At 42.6% G+C, this 12,388-nt stretch overlaps 1 protein-coding gene across 1 annotated transcript; it reads left to right on the top strand.

The window, feature by feature from the left end:
- Positions 1–1,022: 1,022 nt before the first annotated feature.
- Positions 1,023–8,523, top strand: LOC116058292 (myb/SANT-like DNA-binding domain-containing protein 2). Its single transcript, XM_031311063.2, has 4 exons — positions 1,023–1,509; positions 6,099–6,354; positions 6,456–6,519; positions 7,003–8,523. The coding sequence occupies exons 1-4, from the start codon at positions 1,078–1,080 to the stop codon at positions 7,925–7,927; spliced, it is 1,677 nt and encodes a 558-aa protein (XP_031166923.1). The 5' UTR covers positions 1,023–1,077; the 3' UTR covers positions 7,928–8,523.
- The last annotated feature ends 3,865 nt before the right edge of the window (positions 8,524–12,388 follow it).

Below are 12,388 nucleotides of genomic sequence, written 5' to 3' on the forward strand. Positions count from 1 at the left end.
TCGATTCGATATCTCGATGCATCACGATGCGTCAAATACATTTTTCTATTAAAGCCATATAGGATATTTAATTCATAGCTTTTCAAGCTTCAAAAACCAAACATTCTGCAGTGCTCTAATACTAAATAAATTGGATACATAAAACTACAGCACTGAGCACATGGCACTTCCTGAATGTGCAAAACATAACAGAATATGTAAACAGAAAGGTTGTTACATTAAATTGTAAAAATAATCGATTATGGCCTGGCCGATTATCAATGCAGCATCGTCCACGTCCACGATTCGATGCATCGATTATTTGACTAATTTCAACTAGGGCTGCAACTAACGATTATTTTCATAGTCGATTAATCTGTCGATTATTTTCTCGATTAATCAATTAGTTGTTTGATCTATAAAAATGTCAAAACATGGTGAAAAATGTGGATCAGTGTTTCCTAAAGCCTAAGAGGACGTCCTCAAATGTCTTGTTTTGTCCAAAACTCAAAGATGTTCAGTTTACTGTCACAGAGGAGAGAAGAAACTAAAAGATATTCACATTTAACAAGCTGGAATCAGAGAAATCTTATTTTTTTTTTTATAAAAAAAATGACTCAAACGATTAATCGATTATCAAAATAGTTGGCGATTAATTTAATAGTTGACAACTAATCGATTCATCGATTCATCGTTGCACCTCTAATTCAACACCTCTAATGGAATCATCCATGTTATTTGGGGTAATTAAAATGAGGTAGTTAAAAAGAAACCCATATTTCAATTTGACCAGAAGACAACACAAGGGTTAACGTTTATCTTTTCTTTTATTTTGTGAAGGAGGTGGAGGAGACGTTCTCTGAGGCGCCCCCCGTGTCATACAGGGCGCATAAAGGACTGGGTCGAGAGACGTTTGCTGTTTATTTGTTTGTTTGTTTGTTTGTTTGTTTGTTTTCTTACCTGAGAGCCAAAGTCTTCCAGGATCCACGTACCTTTGCGTGTCCCCGAGGATCCGCGCCGTGTTTTTCTTCATGCTTTCCAGCGTAAAGCCTCGAACGTCACCCTCCCTCTCCCCCTCCCCTTAGCAACAGAGGCAACATGGCGGCGTCCAGTACCGCGGAGCATTCTCCAGAGATATCGACGCCGTTAAAGATACCCAAAACCGAGGTGCCATCCCCCGAGTCGGAAGATTTGAGTGACAGTAATCAATACCATTCCAATCCCTCGACACCTAACCGCTTCTCGCCTTTGAACGTGGGCTCAGGGACCGCGGGCCGGACGGCGGCCTCATCCTCCTCCAACAGCTTCACGGCTTGCCGAGGGATGTCGTGGACCCCGTCCGAGACAAACGCCCTCATCGCGGTGTGGGGCAACGAGAGGCTGACGGAGGCGAGGATGCAGCAGTTGGAGGTCGCAGGCACCGTCTTCTCCGGTAAGGCCCCCGGCCCTGCCATGTACGAGCGGGTGTCCAGAGCCTTGTCGGAGCTGGGATATGAGAGGACCCCGTCCCAGTGCAGGGAGAGGATGAAGGTAAATATACGGTTATTATGAGGACACACACATAACGTTACATGTCCAGCCTCCATCATCAGGAGCTCTGCCTGTAGATTAGAGACCGAGCTGGATCTTGGGGCTTTGCAATGTTCCACATGTAGGGCCAGGAGAGGAAATCAGTCCGGTCACAGTCACAGGTTGTTGACCTGACATACAGCTAGAACCAGGGATGGAAATTAGCACCAGGCATCAGCTAAATGCTGGTTAAATATGCAAGTGGCTGCTAGATGTGCTTCGCTCACCAGCCCCCAAAAAAACAATGGTAATCTATTGAGTGGCTTGTAATCCACCAGTCACAGTGGCAATTGGACAAAAAGTGAATTTCCAACCCTGGCTAGAACACGCTGATAACATTGGCTTACAGCCCAGGATGTAGAATGAAGTAATCCCACATGAAGGTGGAGATATGTCTTATGCATTATTATATCTGAATCTGTCATCTATGAAGTCTCCTCATTCCAATACCATATATCACCACCTACACTCACCTTATAATACATGTTGTGTTTTCAGTCATGCATTGTAATGGATACTACAGACAATGGATACTAGGGGTGCACTGAGCCGATATTAAGATCGGATATCGGTCCAGATATTGACAAAATATCTGGATCGGGGATCGGAAAAATTACCAGATCCACGGGCCAATCCAGTTTTTTTGTGTACAAATAAATAACAATTCAATACATTACATCTATGTTATTTTTTAGTTAGGAAAGTAATGTTTAGTTAGGAAAGTCTGGTGCCTTTAGTCTCTTCCACATGGTGGAACGACAACGGTATCGGATCGGTATCGGGTATCGACAGATACACAAAGCCCAGGTATCGGTATCAGGACTGAAAAAGTCGGACCGGTGCATCCCTAATGGATACTACATGTACACTTCATTTACAGTGGAAAACTGCACCAATTCTGATACTCTGATCCAATACCATTGCTCTCTTTTTTGTTTCCTTGCTGCATGGAACTCATTCTTATGCAAGGTAACATGAGGCTGTAGCTGAAAAAAAACATGCCCTCTGAATTGTTAGTGGACAAGCCATCATGTTCAACTTGTCTATGTTTTACATGTAGGACTACAGGTGCTGTGAACAGATACAGAGCTGACAAACGGCACTGAGGTGCCGGGATAAACCGCTGTCCTCTGTATGTCCACAGGACAGCTGAGGAAAAGTCCTCCCCCACTCAAACTTCTGTTTTGCTTCTTGTTCCTTGACTGTTGTACATACAGTATCTGTTGTAGAGAGTATGGTAACTTTATCGTATCCACATCCTCATCACACTTTGGAGGGTAGTCTGACTACTGATAACTAATACATTTGAGAAAATATAGTTAAGACCACATCTAAAATTGCACATTCATTTAACAATGGTAAAAAAAAATTTTTTTATTTATTTTTGTAATTATTTATTGCAGGGGTCTTTAATGTTTTTTAAGCCAAGGACCCCTTAGCTGAAAGCAAGATGGAGCAGGGACCCCCTACTACATATTTTATAAATTTAAGTTGCATATAAAACTTGGCCTACAATAACGTTTAGGGCGGCCTATACCTTTTTAATGCATAGAATACTAAGCTATAATATGTTGGATTCATGTTAAGACATTTTACATTTTGAAAAACCTTTCAAAAAAATTCATAATTTGGTGGCCCCTGTGCAGTAACTCTGAGGACCCGCTAGGGGTCTTAGACCTTCTGTTGAAGATCTCTGATTTATAGTATTTAGCTTCTTTTTTTAACTAATTTTAGATTATTTGACTTCTCAATTGCAAACCTTGCATTTAAATGTATATTGTTTTTAGCTTATCTTTCTGATACTTTGTGTATTTAAATATGTCCTCATGTAGCCTATATGATGGTTTATTATTAGTACGTTGTGTTGAATTAGTTCACCAACGCAAATTCCTAACAATGTTTGTTGTAATGGTAGTACAGTTAATTCAACTCAAATTCCCATTCCAAGCAGAGTATTTGTATCTTAAAACATGTCATATTGGGGATTTTTTAAAGTCAGTCCTTGTTTTCTGAGCCTCTCTCCTTTAGTGAGCTTAGTTAAACACGTCATAGACCTTGATGCAACTTCGACCTTGCATTTTTTTCCAATCAAATTCTTCTTTGCAGAAAATCAGAGCAGAGCTGGGCGATATGGAGAAAATCAAACATCATGATATTTTTAACCAAATACATCATTATCGATATTGCGACGATATTGTAGGGTTGATGTCTGGTGCTTTCACAAAATATTTACACAATGAGAGTTTTGATAAATAATCCTCAGTAATGTGGATATAATGACTAAGTGGGTAAAGGCAAATAATAGACTAGAACAGTCTGGTAAGTTCAGAAAAGTACATCACTTTACTGTAATACAGCCTTTAAAACCAGGAAAAGGCAACAGACGATATCTAGTCTCGTATATCAATATAATATTGATATATTGCCCAGCCCTACAGGAAATACAAAACAATATTGATTCAATCTTTGCTAATGTTAGCAAACCACAAATAGCATTGTCAACATTTCTAGTTTCACAGTAAAAGCTCTCCACTGCCTTTACATTAAAATGTAGGCTATTACGTAGCACATACAGGAAGTGCTGAATAACAACAGCTGCATTTCTGCTAGCTACAGTAGTATTAAGTCTGAAATGTGGATCGATGATGACCGGCCAATATACATTCTGCTTAAAGTGCTCATATTATGCTCGTTTTCAGGTTCATAATTGTATTTAGAGGTTATATAAGAATAGGTTTGCATGGTTTAATTAAAAAAAAAACTTTGTTGTACTGCACATTGCTGCAGCTCCTCTTTTCACCCTGTGTGTTGAGCTCTCTGTTTTAGCTACAGAGTGAGACATCTCACTTCTGTTCCATCTTTGTTGGGAGTCGCACATGAGCAGTAGCTAGGTAAGGACTACTAGCCAGTCAGAAGCAGAGTATGAGGGCGTGCCCTGACAGTAGCTAGGTAAGGACTACTAGCCAGTCAGAAGCAGAGTATGAGGGCGTGCCCTGACAGTACCTAGGTAAGGACTACTAGCCAGTCAGAAGCAGAGTATGAGGGCGTGCCCTGACAGTAGCTAGGTAAGGACTACTAGCCAGTCAGAAGCAGAGTATGAGGGCGTGCCCTGACAGTAGCTAGGTAAGGACTACTAGCCAGTCAGAAGCAGAGTATGAGGGCGTGCCCTGACAGTAGCTAGGTAAGGACTACTAGCCAGTCAGAAGCAGAGTATGAGGGCGTGCCCTGACAGTAGCTAGGTAAGGACTACTAGCCAGTCAGAAGCAGAGTATGAGGGCGTGCCCTGACAGTAGCTAGGTAAGGACTTCTAGCCAGTCAGAAGCAGAGTATGAGGGCGTGCCATGCTAGCAGCTAGGCGAGCATTATAACGTGTGTTCCAAAGTGACCACGTTTGTCTCTGAAGTAAAGGCTGGACTACAATAGAGCTGTTTGGAGCAGTTTGTGAACAGTGTTTTCTGTTGGAGATGGTAAGTCCCTTTGGGGTGGACTTTGGGCTTTTTCACATTGTAAACATAATGTGCACAAAAAACACAGTAAAAGAAAGGGAAAAAGCATAATATGAGCACTTTAATAAGGTTAGTCTCGGGGCCGATGCCCATACCTATCCATGGGATCAGAACGGTGCATCCCGACTGAAAAACATACTGCAGTCCACAGCCAGACAAATGTAATTGCTGTTAAACCTGTAGGTAGCCAACTTACGTTACTATTAGAGTGTGAGGGGAGATCTCAGATATCGTCAGACTGGCTGACCCCATGTGTTGAATGGGGAGTACCAGCTCCTGTCCTCCGGGGGGAGCTATAGGGTCCCAGATTTTCAGAAAGATCAAATCTAAACATTCATGTGTTCCCTTGTCAATATCCCTGTTGAATCAGCACAGGAGGGCAAAGAAGTGACAGTTTTCCTGCATATATTTGTATATTTATCACTATTTATGACCACTCTTACAAGGCTGGGCCCCGTTATATTCAGTGTTTCTGCTGCCATTTTAAGTCTTTGATGCAGCACCCGAGCCGTTTTTGGCAGCACCTAAGCCAAATGAATGTGAAATGCGGCAAAAAAGGCACCCAAAACAGCGAAAACTTAGACTTTTAGAGATCTAATGATTGTAGTCTTTAGCAAGTTTTGTCTTTAAGTTTTTTGAGTGTTATCTATTATCTGCTCTAGCTTTTCCAACATTTTAGACAAAGACATGGTGATAATAATGGTGCAAAATGATGTCAAATTGCAGTTTAATTTTTATTGTAAAACATCACTTTTTTTTTAAAAACCCCGCCAAATAAGTCTTCCACAAAGCTAGGGAAAACACTGATAATGACTTTTGTTTTTAATGATGCCTGATATTTTTTCTTCATGTTGTTGTCGTTTTAATTGTTGGAGCTTATATTGCAAGACAAATTTCCATGCCTACGGACAATAAAGTGTTATCTTATCATATCTTGTTATCTTATCTCTCCTCTGTAAGTCCCCGTACTGAACTGTACAAAGTTGACAGTTAGCGGGAACCACAGCTGAGTGAACACTTAATGTATCCTCCCACCACACACAGACGCTGCGGCGCTGCTACAGCCGCGTGAAGGAGCACGGCATCGGCAAGCGGAAGAGCAGCTACACTATAGAGCAGCTGGAGAAGGTGTTTGGTCAGGGAGGTTGGGACTCCCAGAGTTGTGCCCCGGTGCTGATCAACAGCAGCGGGCTGTATCAGGAGATGGAGTCTGATGGCAGCACCCTGGAAGACTTCTCCCAGGAGGACTGGTGCAACCAGGTGCTGGACTCTGCCTTCCAGGAGGGAGACATGGAGACTGGTGAGTGTCTTGGCAAGGAGTGGACAGATGGCAATAAAAGACACGGAAATAATGAGTTTTTTTTTTTTTTAAACTAATACGTGTGTTTGTCTTCTCTCTAGAAGAAACCCAGGTGCCTAAAAACAGAGCTCTGCAGATTCAAATAGAGCTGACAGAACAAATCCAGTAAGTGAACTAGAACAAGGACTGACTTCACTTTGTCTTTGTAAATTGAATCCGTTTGATATAAAGCGTTGTGTTGTAAGTTGTGAATTAGCCTAATCTTTAATGGCTATTGAAAAGCCACCACTTTAATTTGTCTGACGGCATATCAGGGCAGATTGTGGAGCTTCCCAAGTCCGACACAGTCTTACCAAATTTGCAATTAGCCATACATTTTCGTAAAACGGCCCATATTTGAGCTCTACATAATTGATTTCTCACGGGTCCGATCCAGATGTTTTAGCTTCACTTATACATTCCATGCATCAACCCCTGATGCATAAAGGCAAAGGTAACAGACATATTTTAAGCCACAGTAGCTCCCATAACCAGGATAACAAGGTGGTATTTATTTTGTCTGACAGGTCGCTGCTTGTTTAGCACTTTATAAAATGGAAAACGTGTTTCGTTACTGCGTCATCATTATGTATCTTGGGTTCTCTGCAGAAAAAGGGACACGATGCAGACTGTGACGCGTATCCTTGAGTCGGTGCAGCTGCAATGGGAGCCCTTCCAGACATGGACTGAGTTCTCCCGGCTGCACCTCTCCAACAAACTGGCCATCTTTGGCGTGGGCTACAACACGCGCTGGCGCGAGGACGTGCGCTACCACTACGCCGAAATCAGCTCGCAGGTGCCGCTGGGTAAGAGGCTCCGCGAGTACTTCAACCCCGAGAAGCCAGAGGGCCGCATCATCATGACCAAAGTTCAGAAGATGAACTGGAAGAACGTCTACTACAAGTTCCTGGACATTACCATCAGTGAGGCGCGCTGCCTGGAGCTGCACATGGAGGTGGACTGGATCCCTGTGTCCCAGTCCAGGGCAGCTGGCTGCAGCAAGGGCACATCCCACTACCTCCTCCCTGGGGACATCCCCAAGGCTTATGGACTCTACGCAATTGGCTACGAGGCAGTGGCATCCTCTCACAACACGGCTCACTTCTTTCCCCAGGGGGATGGTGAAGACCACAGTTCACCTCAGTGCTCAGAGAACGGGGAACAAAGTCAGGCTGATGGAGAAGGGGCAGAGAGATGTGACAGGACTGGGGCTAAAGTCACGTACTGCTACCTAGGCATAGCGGAGGACAGGACCATCCAGCAGAGTCTCTTCCAGCACTTCCAGGGCTACGGCAAACACTATGTCCACCACGGGGTACCCTCCGCCATCACACGTTTCCTGCAGGAGAACTGCCACGGCGACGTCACACATGTCCAGAACGGGGAGGGAGACGAGGACTCATCTCAACGTTTTGCTATTTACATAAAATACATTGAGGTGGAGCTGGACTTCCTCTCAGCAGGCTCCCTGGTGGAGTGCCTCGAAACTGCTGCAGGTTATTCCTTGAAATACAACAACAAAGAAACGTTGTAACTACACTCACAGCATTTCAGATTTGTATTGACTAAAGATATAATTAACAAGTCTTACAGCCCGCAAGGCAACATGAAAGGTGACCAATTCTGTCTGTTATAAAGCATGGATGTGTGCAAGAGTCTGGCATATTTTTGCAGCCTTTTCAGCTCTATTGAACAGATTTTTCATTTGACTCTTAAGTCTTAAAAGATTGACGGTGCACAATATGGTAAATGTATTGTGTAAACATATGGGAGCATAGCTTAAGTATTACAAAGCTGCAACATCCAAGAAGTACACTTATTTATTATTTTAGGCTAATGTGCACTACAAAGGTTTCTGCTGCTTGTTTAGTGTAGATAAATATTGCCTCATCAGGGAACGTGGGTTGGCAAGGTGACTACTGCAGTATGCATCTGTCTACCTCAGTAGGATGTAGCGAACAAGGCAGCGACGGGACCATAGCGTGTATTTATTTTAAAACTGCCTTTGCTTTGACTGTTGCGGTCTGGACCTGAATTCAGAAAGTATCAGAGTAACGGTTGATTCATGCCTTATGTTTTGAAAGTGTAACTCTGCTGCAGCTAGGGATGCTTCCATGCAAATTAGGGAGACAAAAAGCAAGGAATTGGTATTGATCAATGTGGATACTAGTTTATCCAGCAGTGCAAACACTCAACCGGCCGGTTGGGCGTGGCTTCCACTCCATTTCAATTCAGACCAATAAACGACAACATTCCCCGTTATGCCGACCTGTAACACCGGCTCTGCAGCAGGTAAACCTAATACAACATGTATTAACATTGATGTAAATAATACAGACACTGCTTACTGTGGCTGAATCCAAATGGGAAAGGTTCTGTAGTGTGTCTGCAACACTTAACAAGCAGTAAAAATCATTGCATATCACAGCATCAGCTGAGAGAGATTCAGGGTCATACCTGCCTCCTGCAGGTCATGGCCATTACGACCAAATGGAGCGCATTTTTTAAGCTGTCTTGTTATCCGTTCAGTCTTCTTGCTGACTTTGTTGGATGGTGTTTTATAGCTCTAATGCACATTCAGATGTAGGGCTAGGTATCGCCCATGATTTTCCCAATCGATTCGATTCCGATTCACAAGGTCCCGATGTGATTACATTTCAGATTGGATTCGATATCAATTAGGTTAGGGACATTTCGGTTACAGTACCAGTTTTGCTTGGATATGAAAGAGATTCACAGAGAACTTCTGCTGTAAATTGTAAGAGCATAAAGTAACCCTAAAATATTATTTATAATACACCAGTTAAATTGACCCCAAAAAGGGGGTTAATTCGCCACATGCATGGTGAAAAGGCATACATTAAAGGATTGATTTGGGGATTTTGTTTAGTGATATTGGATCACTCAAAAAAATGATCAAAGTTAATTGGAGAATCAACTATTTTAACCCAGCCCTATTCAAATGCTTGACCTGGTTGGTGAAGCAACATCTGTTACACAACATTATATGTTGTCTTTGCTATAGATATTCAGAAATACTGCCAGATCGGTACAGGCATTATCCATTTACTCCTTGTGTGTTTGTTGTGCCATGGTATGAGCCGAAATGACAAATCCCTGATATCCCACAGGAGTGTGTAGAAGTATACAGTAAGCCTGTATTGGTAAGTATGTATTGGTAGGCTGGCACTTTGGAGCATCTCTAGCTGCAGATGGGAGGGGGGTGGGGGGTGGGGGGGGGGGAATCAGTAGAGCAACATGACAGAAGCTGTGTCGATGAGTTACCAGCTCCTCCCACATACTGGTATTTGAAATGCACCAGTCTTTCAGATAACACACAATCATGCTTATGGCTAGGGTTGGGCATCGCTTTGATTTTGACAATTGTGATTCCAATCCCGATTCTTCCTTCCAATTCCGGTTCTTATTAATTCTCAATTCCGATTCTTTGAGGGGTGGAGTTGAAAGGGGTCACATGCTTATTTCATAGATAAGAGGAACATTTTATTTTGATTTAATGATAGTTTACAATTTTACCAGGCTTTTTTTCAACATAAAATAAAGCCACATTTTAAGGCGCTGACACACCAACCTGATAATCGGCCGTCGGACAGTCTGGCGAGGTCAGTGACTCGAGTCTGTTCGGTGTGTTCCGTGCCGTCGTCAGTCGGAGGAGGAGGAGGAGCCGTCGTCCTTCATTTTGGCCGATTTGACATGTTGAATCGGCCAGTGGGCAGTCGGACTCAATGACCAATCTGATTGGTGGAGTGCTAACCCGGAAATGACGAGCAGGATGAGTGTGACAAATGCCTCTCAAAATCTGACGAAAATCTTTTAAACTGACCTTTGTTGATCTGAAATGAAGACAGATTCAGCAACTGCACGGCCTATTTCTCTCTTAAAATGTTTTCAGAAACGCGTTTCGGTGAACTATCTTCGTAAAATACGAGATCATATTCCGAACGAGCCACCATTATAGTCGGGGAGCAGCCAGACCCACGTGACGCGTTCGTCCAGTCAGCTGCCGGTTTTCATTTTTGGGCGACAATACAGATTAGCGCCGCCTGCTGTTATGGAGATGTATTACGTCTCACGCACGTGCAGAACGTACACTCAAGTCGACGTCTCTTCGGTGTGTTCCGAGGCACTTTTTTTGACCAACTCGGGGAGACTGATCAGTCCGACTGCCTTTTCTGCCAACGGTCGGCCGTAGGGTTGGTGTGTCAGAGCCTTTAGAGCGCCTCTTACCGTGCTCCATGGCTGCAACACAACAAGGGCATACTGGAAGTACGGTGGTGGTCGCCACGGAAACAAAAACTTGCGAATGTTAAATTTGGAACCGATGATCGGATTCAAACCAAAATTCTTCCAAACGATTCCAATAAAAAAACGATTCCATTGGAATCGTAATTTTTGAAACGATTCCAAGTTGGAACCGGTTCTCGATGCCCAATCGTACTCTTGAGTGGCGAGCGCTGATCTACGACTTCTAGTCAGGTTTGGACTATAAGCTGCAGCGGTTAACTCATCCTTGACCAATAATTCAATTCAATTCTTTCTGAACATGATTCCTGAGGTTATGTGCAATGTGCCAGGAAAGGACTGTGACTGGAGTCCATATTGAATCTATGTATATGAAATCTACCTTATATATATATATCTATAATATATATTTAAAAAAAGAAACATTGATGTTTTTGAGCATTCCAGCTTTTGCAACCTTGCAATGTTCATTTGTTTGGGTATACAGTATATAAAGATGAATATGATATTTTCTATTTTATTGGTTGACACCATGTCTTGTATGTGATTGTTTTCGAGTCACCGTCTCGTATGTTTACATGTTTGAAAAACCAATAAATGGGGCACTCACTGTCATTTGCCACACAGTGAAAATGGGCTTCTGTGTGTTTGTTTGAGCTCACATGTGACCTTTAGAATCGGCTTTATTTACACATGAATCATTGTGAATCAATGTCGTCCTCAAGGATCTATTTTTGATTTTATTTAAATATGGACAGATGCTAAGTGCAACAAATCTCCAATGTACAGCATTTCTAGCTATTGCTAATTTCCAATGCCTGTCCGCTTTGCCTTCAGAAAATCTGCTTTATTTAAACATGAATCATGCCTCAATAATCTAATAAACTAAAATGTGTACATTCGACTAAAAAACTGTAGTGGTGCAAAACCAACGTCCAGTTCACCAAGTTGACAGACGAATAATGGCTTGGGCGCCTGGATAGCTCAGTTGGTAGAGCAGGCGCCCATATATAGAGGTTTACTCCTTGACGCAGCGGCCGTGGGTTTGACTCTGACCTGCGGCCCTTTGCTGCACGTCATTCCCCTTCTCTCCCCTTTCATGTCTTCAGCTGTCCTGTCAATAAAGGCTGAAAATGCCCCAAAATATAATCTTAAAAAAAAATAATAATAATAATGGCTTGTGTTTCTCAAAAACTGAAGAACAGCCAAATAATCACCTCTTGTGTTTTTGGGGTTCATTTTATCTACAATATATAGGCTGACAAACCTGCTGACGTGTTGACTCCCCAGTGATCAACGCATGAAGAGACAGTTTTGGGATTTTCTTCTTTTTTTTTTTTTCAAGCATGGCCTTTGGGATGGCCATGTCAGGCCCCTGACCCTTCTCTAGCGCCAGCTGCACGGTGAAATGCGTGGCTTTCAGTCAAAATGTTTCAACAATTATTGGACGGATTGGCCATGAAATTTGGTACAGATGTTCAGGATGAATTGTAACGACTTTGGTGATCCTCTGACATTTCATTTAGCGCCATCATCAGGTCAGCTTGTCAGTGGTTTATGGGCAAATACCTGAAAAAACTTATGTCCCATCAGCCTCAGCTGTACTCTGTGTTTAGTGCTAATTCTCAAATGTTAGCATGCTAACACGCTAAACCAAAAATGGTAAAACTAAACATGGTAAACATTTTACTTCCTTAATGACGAAAATAATAATTTCCTTAATGTAGATGAA

This window comes from Sander lucioperca, chromosome 13, assembly GCF_008315115.2.
Source record: "Sander lucioperca isolate FBNREF2018 chromosome 13, SLUC_FBN_1.2, whole genome shotgun sequence".
NCBI lineage: Eukaryota > Metazoa > Chordata > Actinopteri > Perciformes > Percidae > Sander > Sander lucioperca.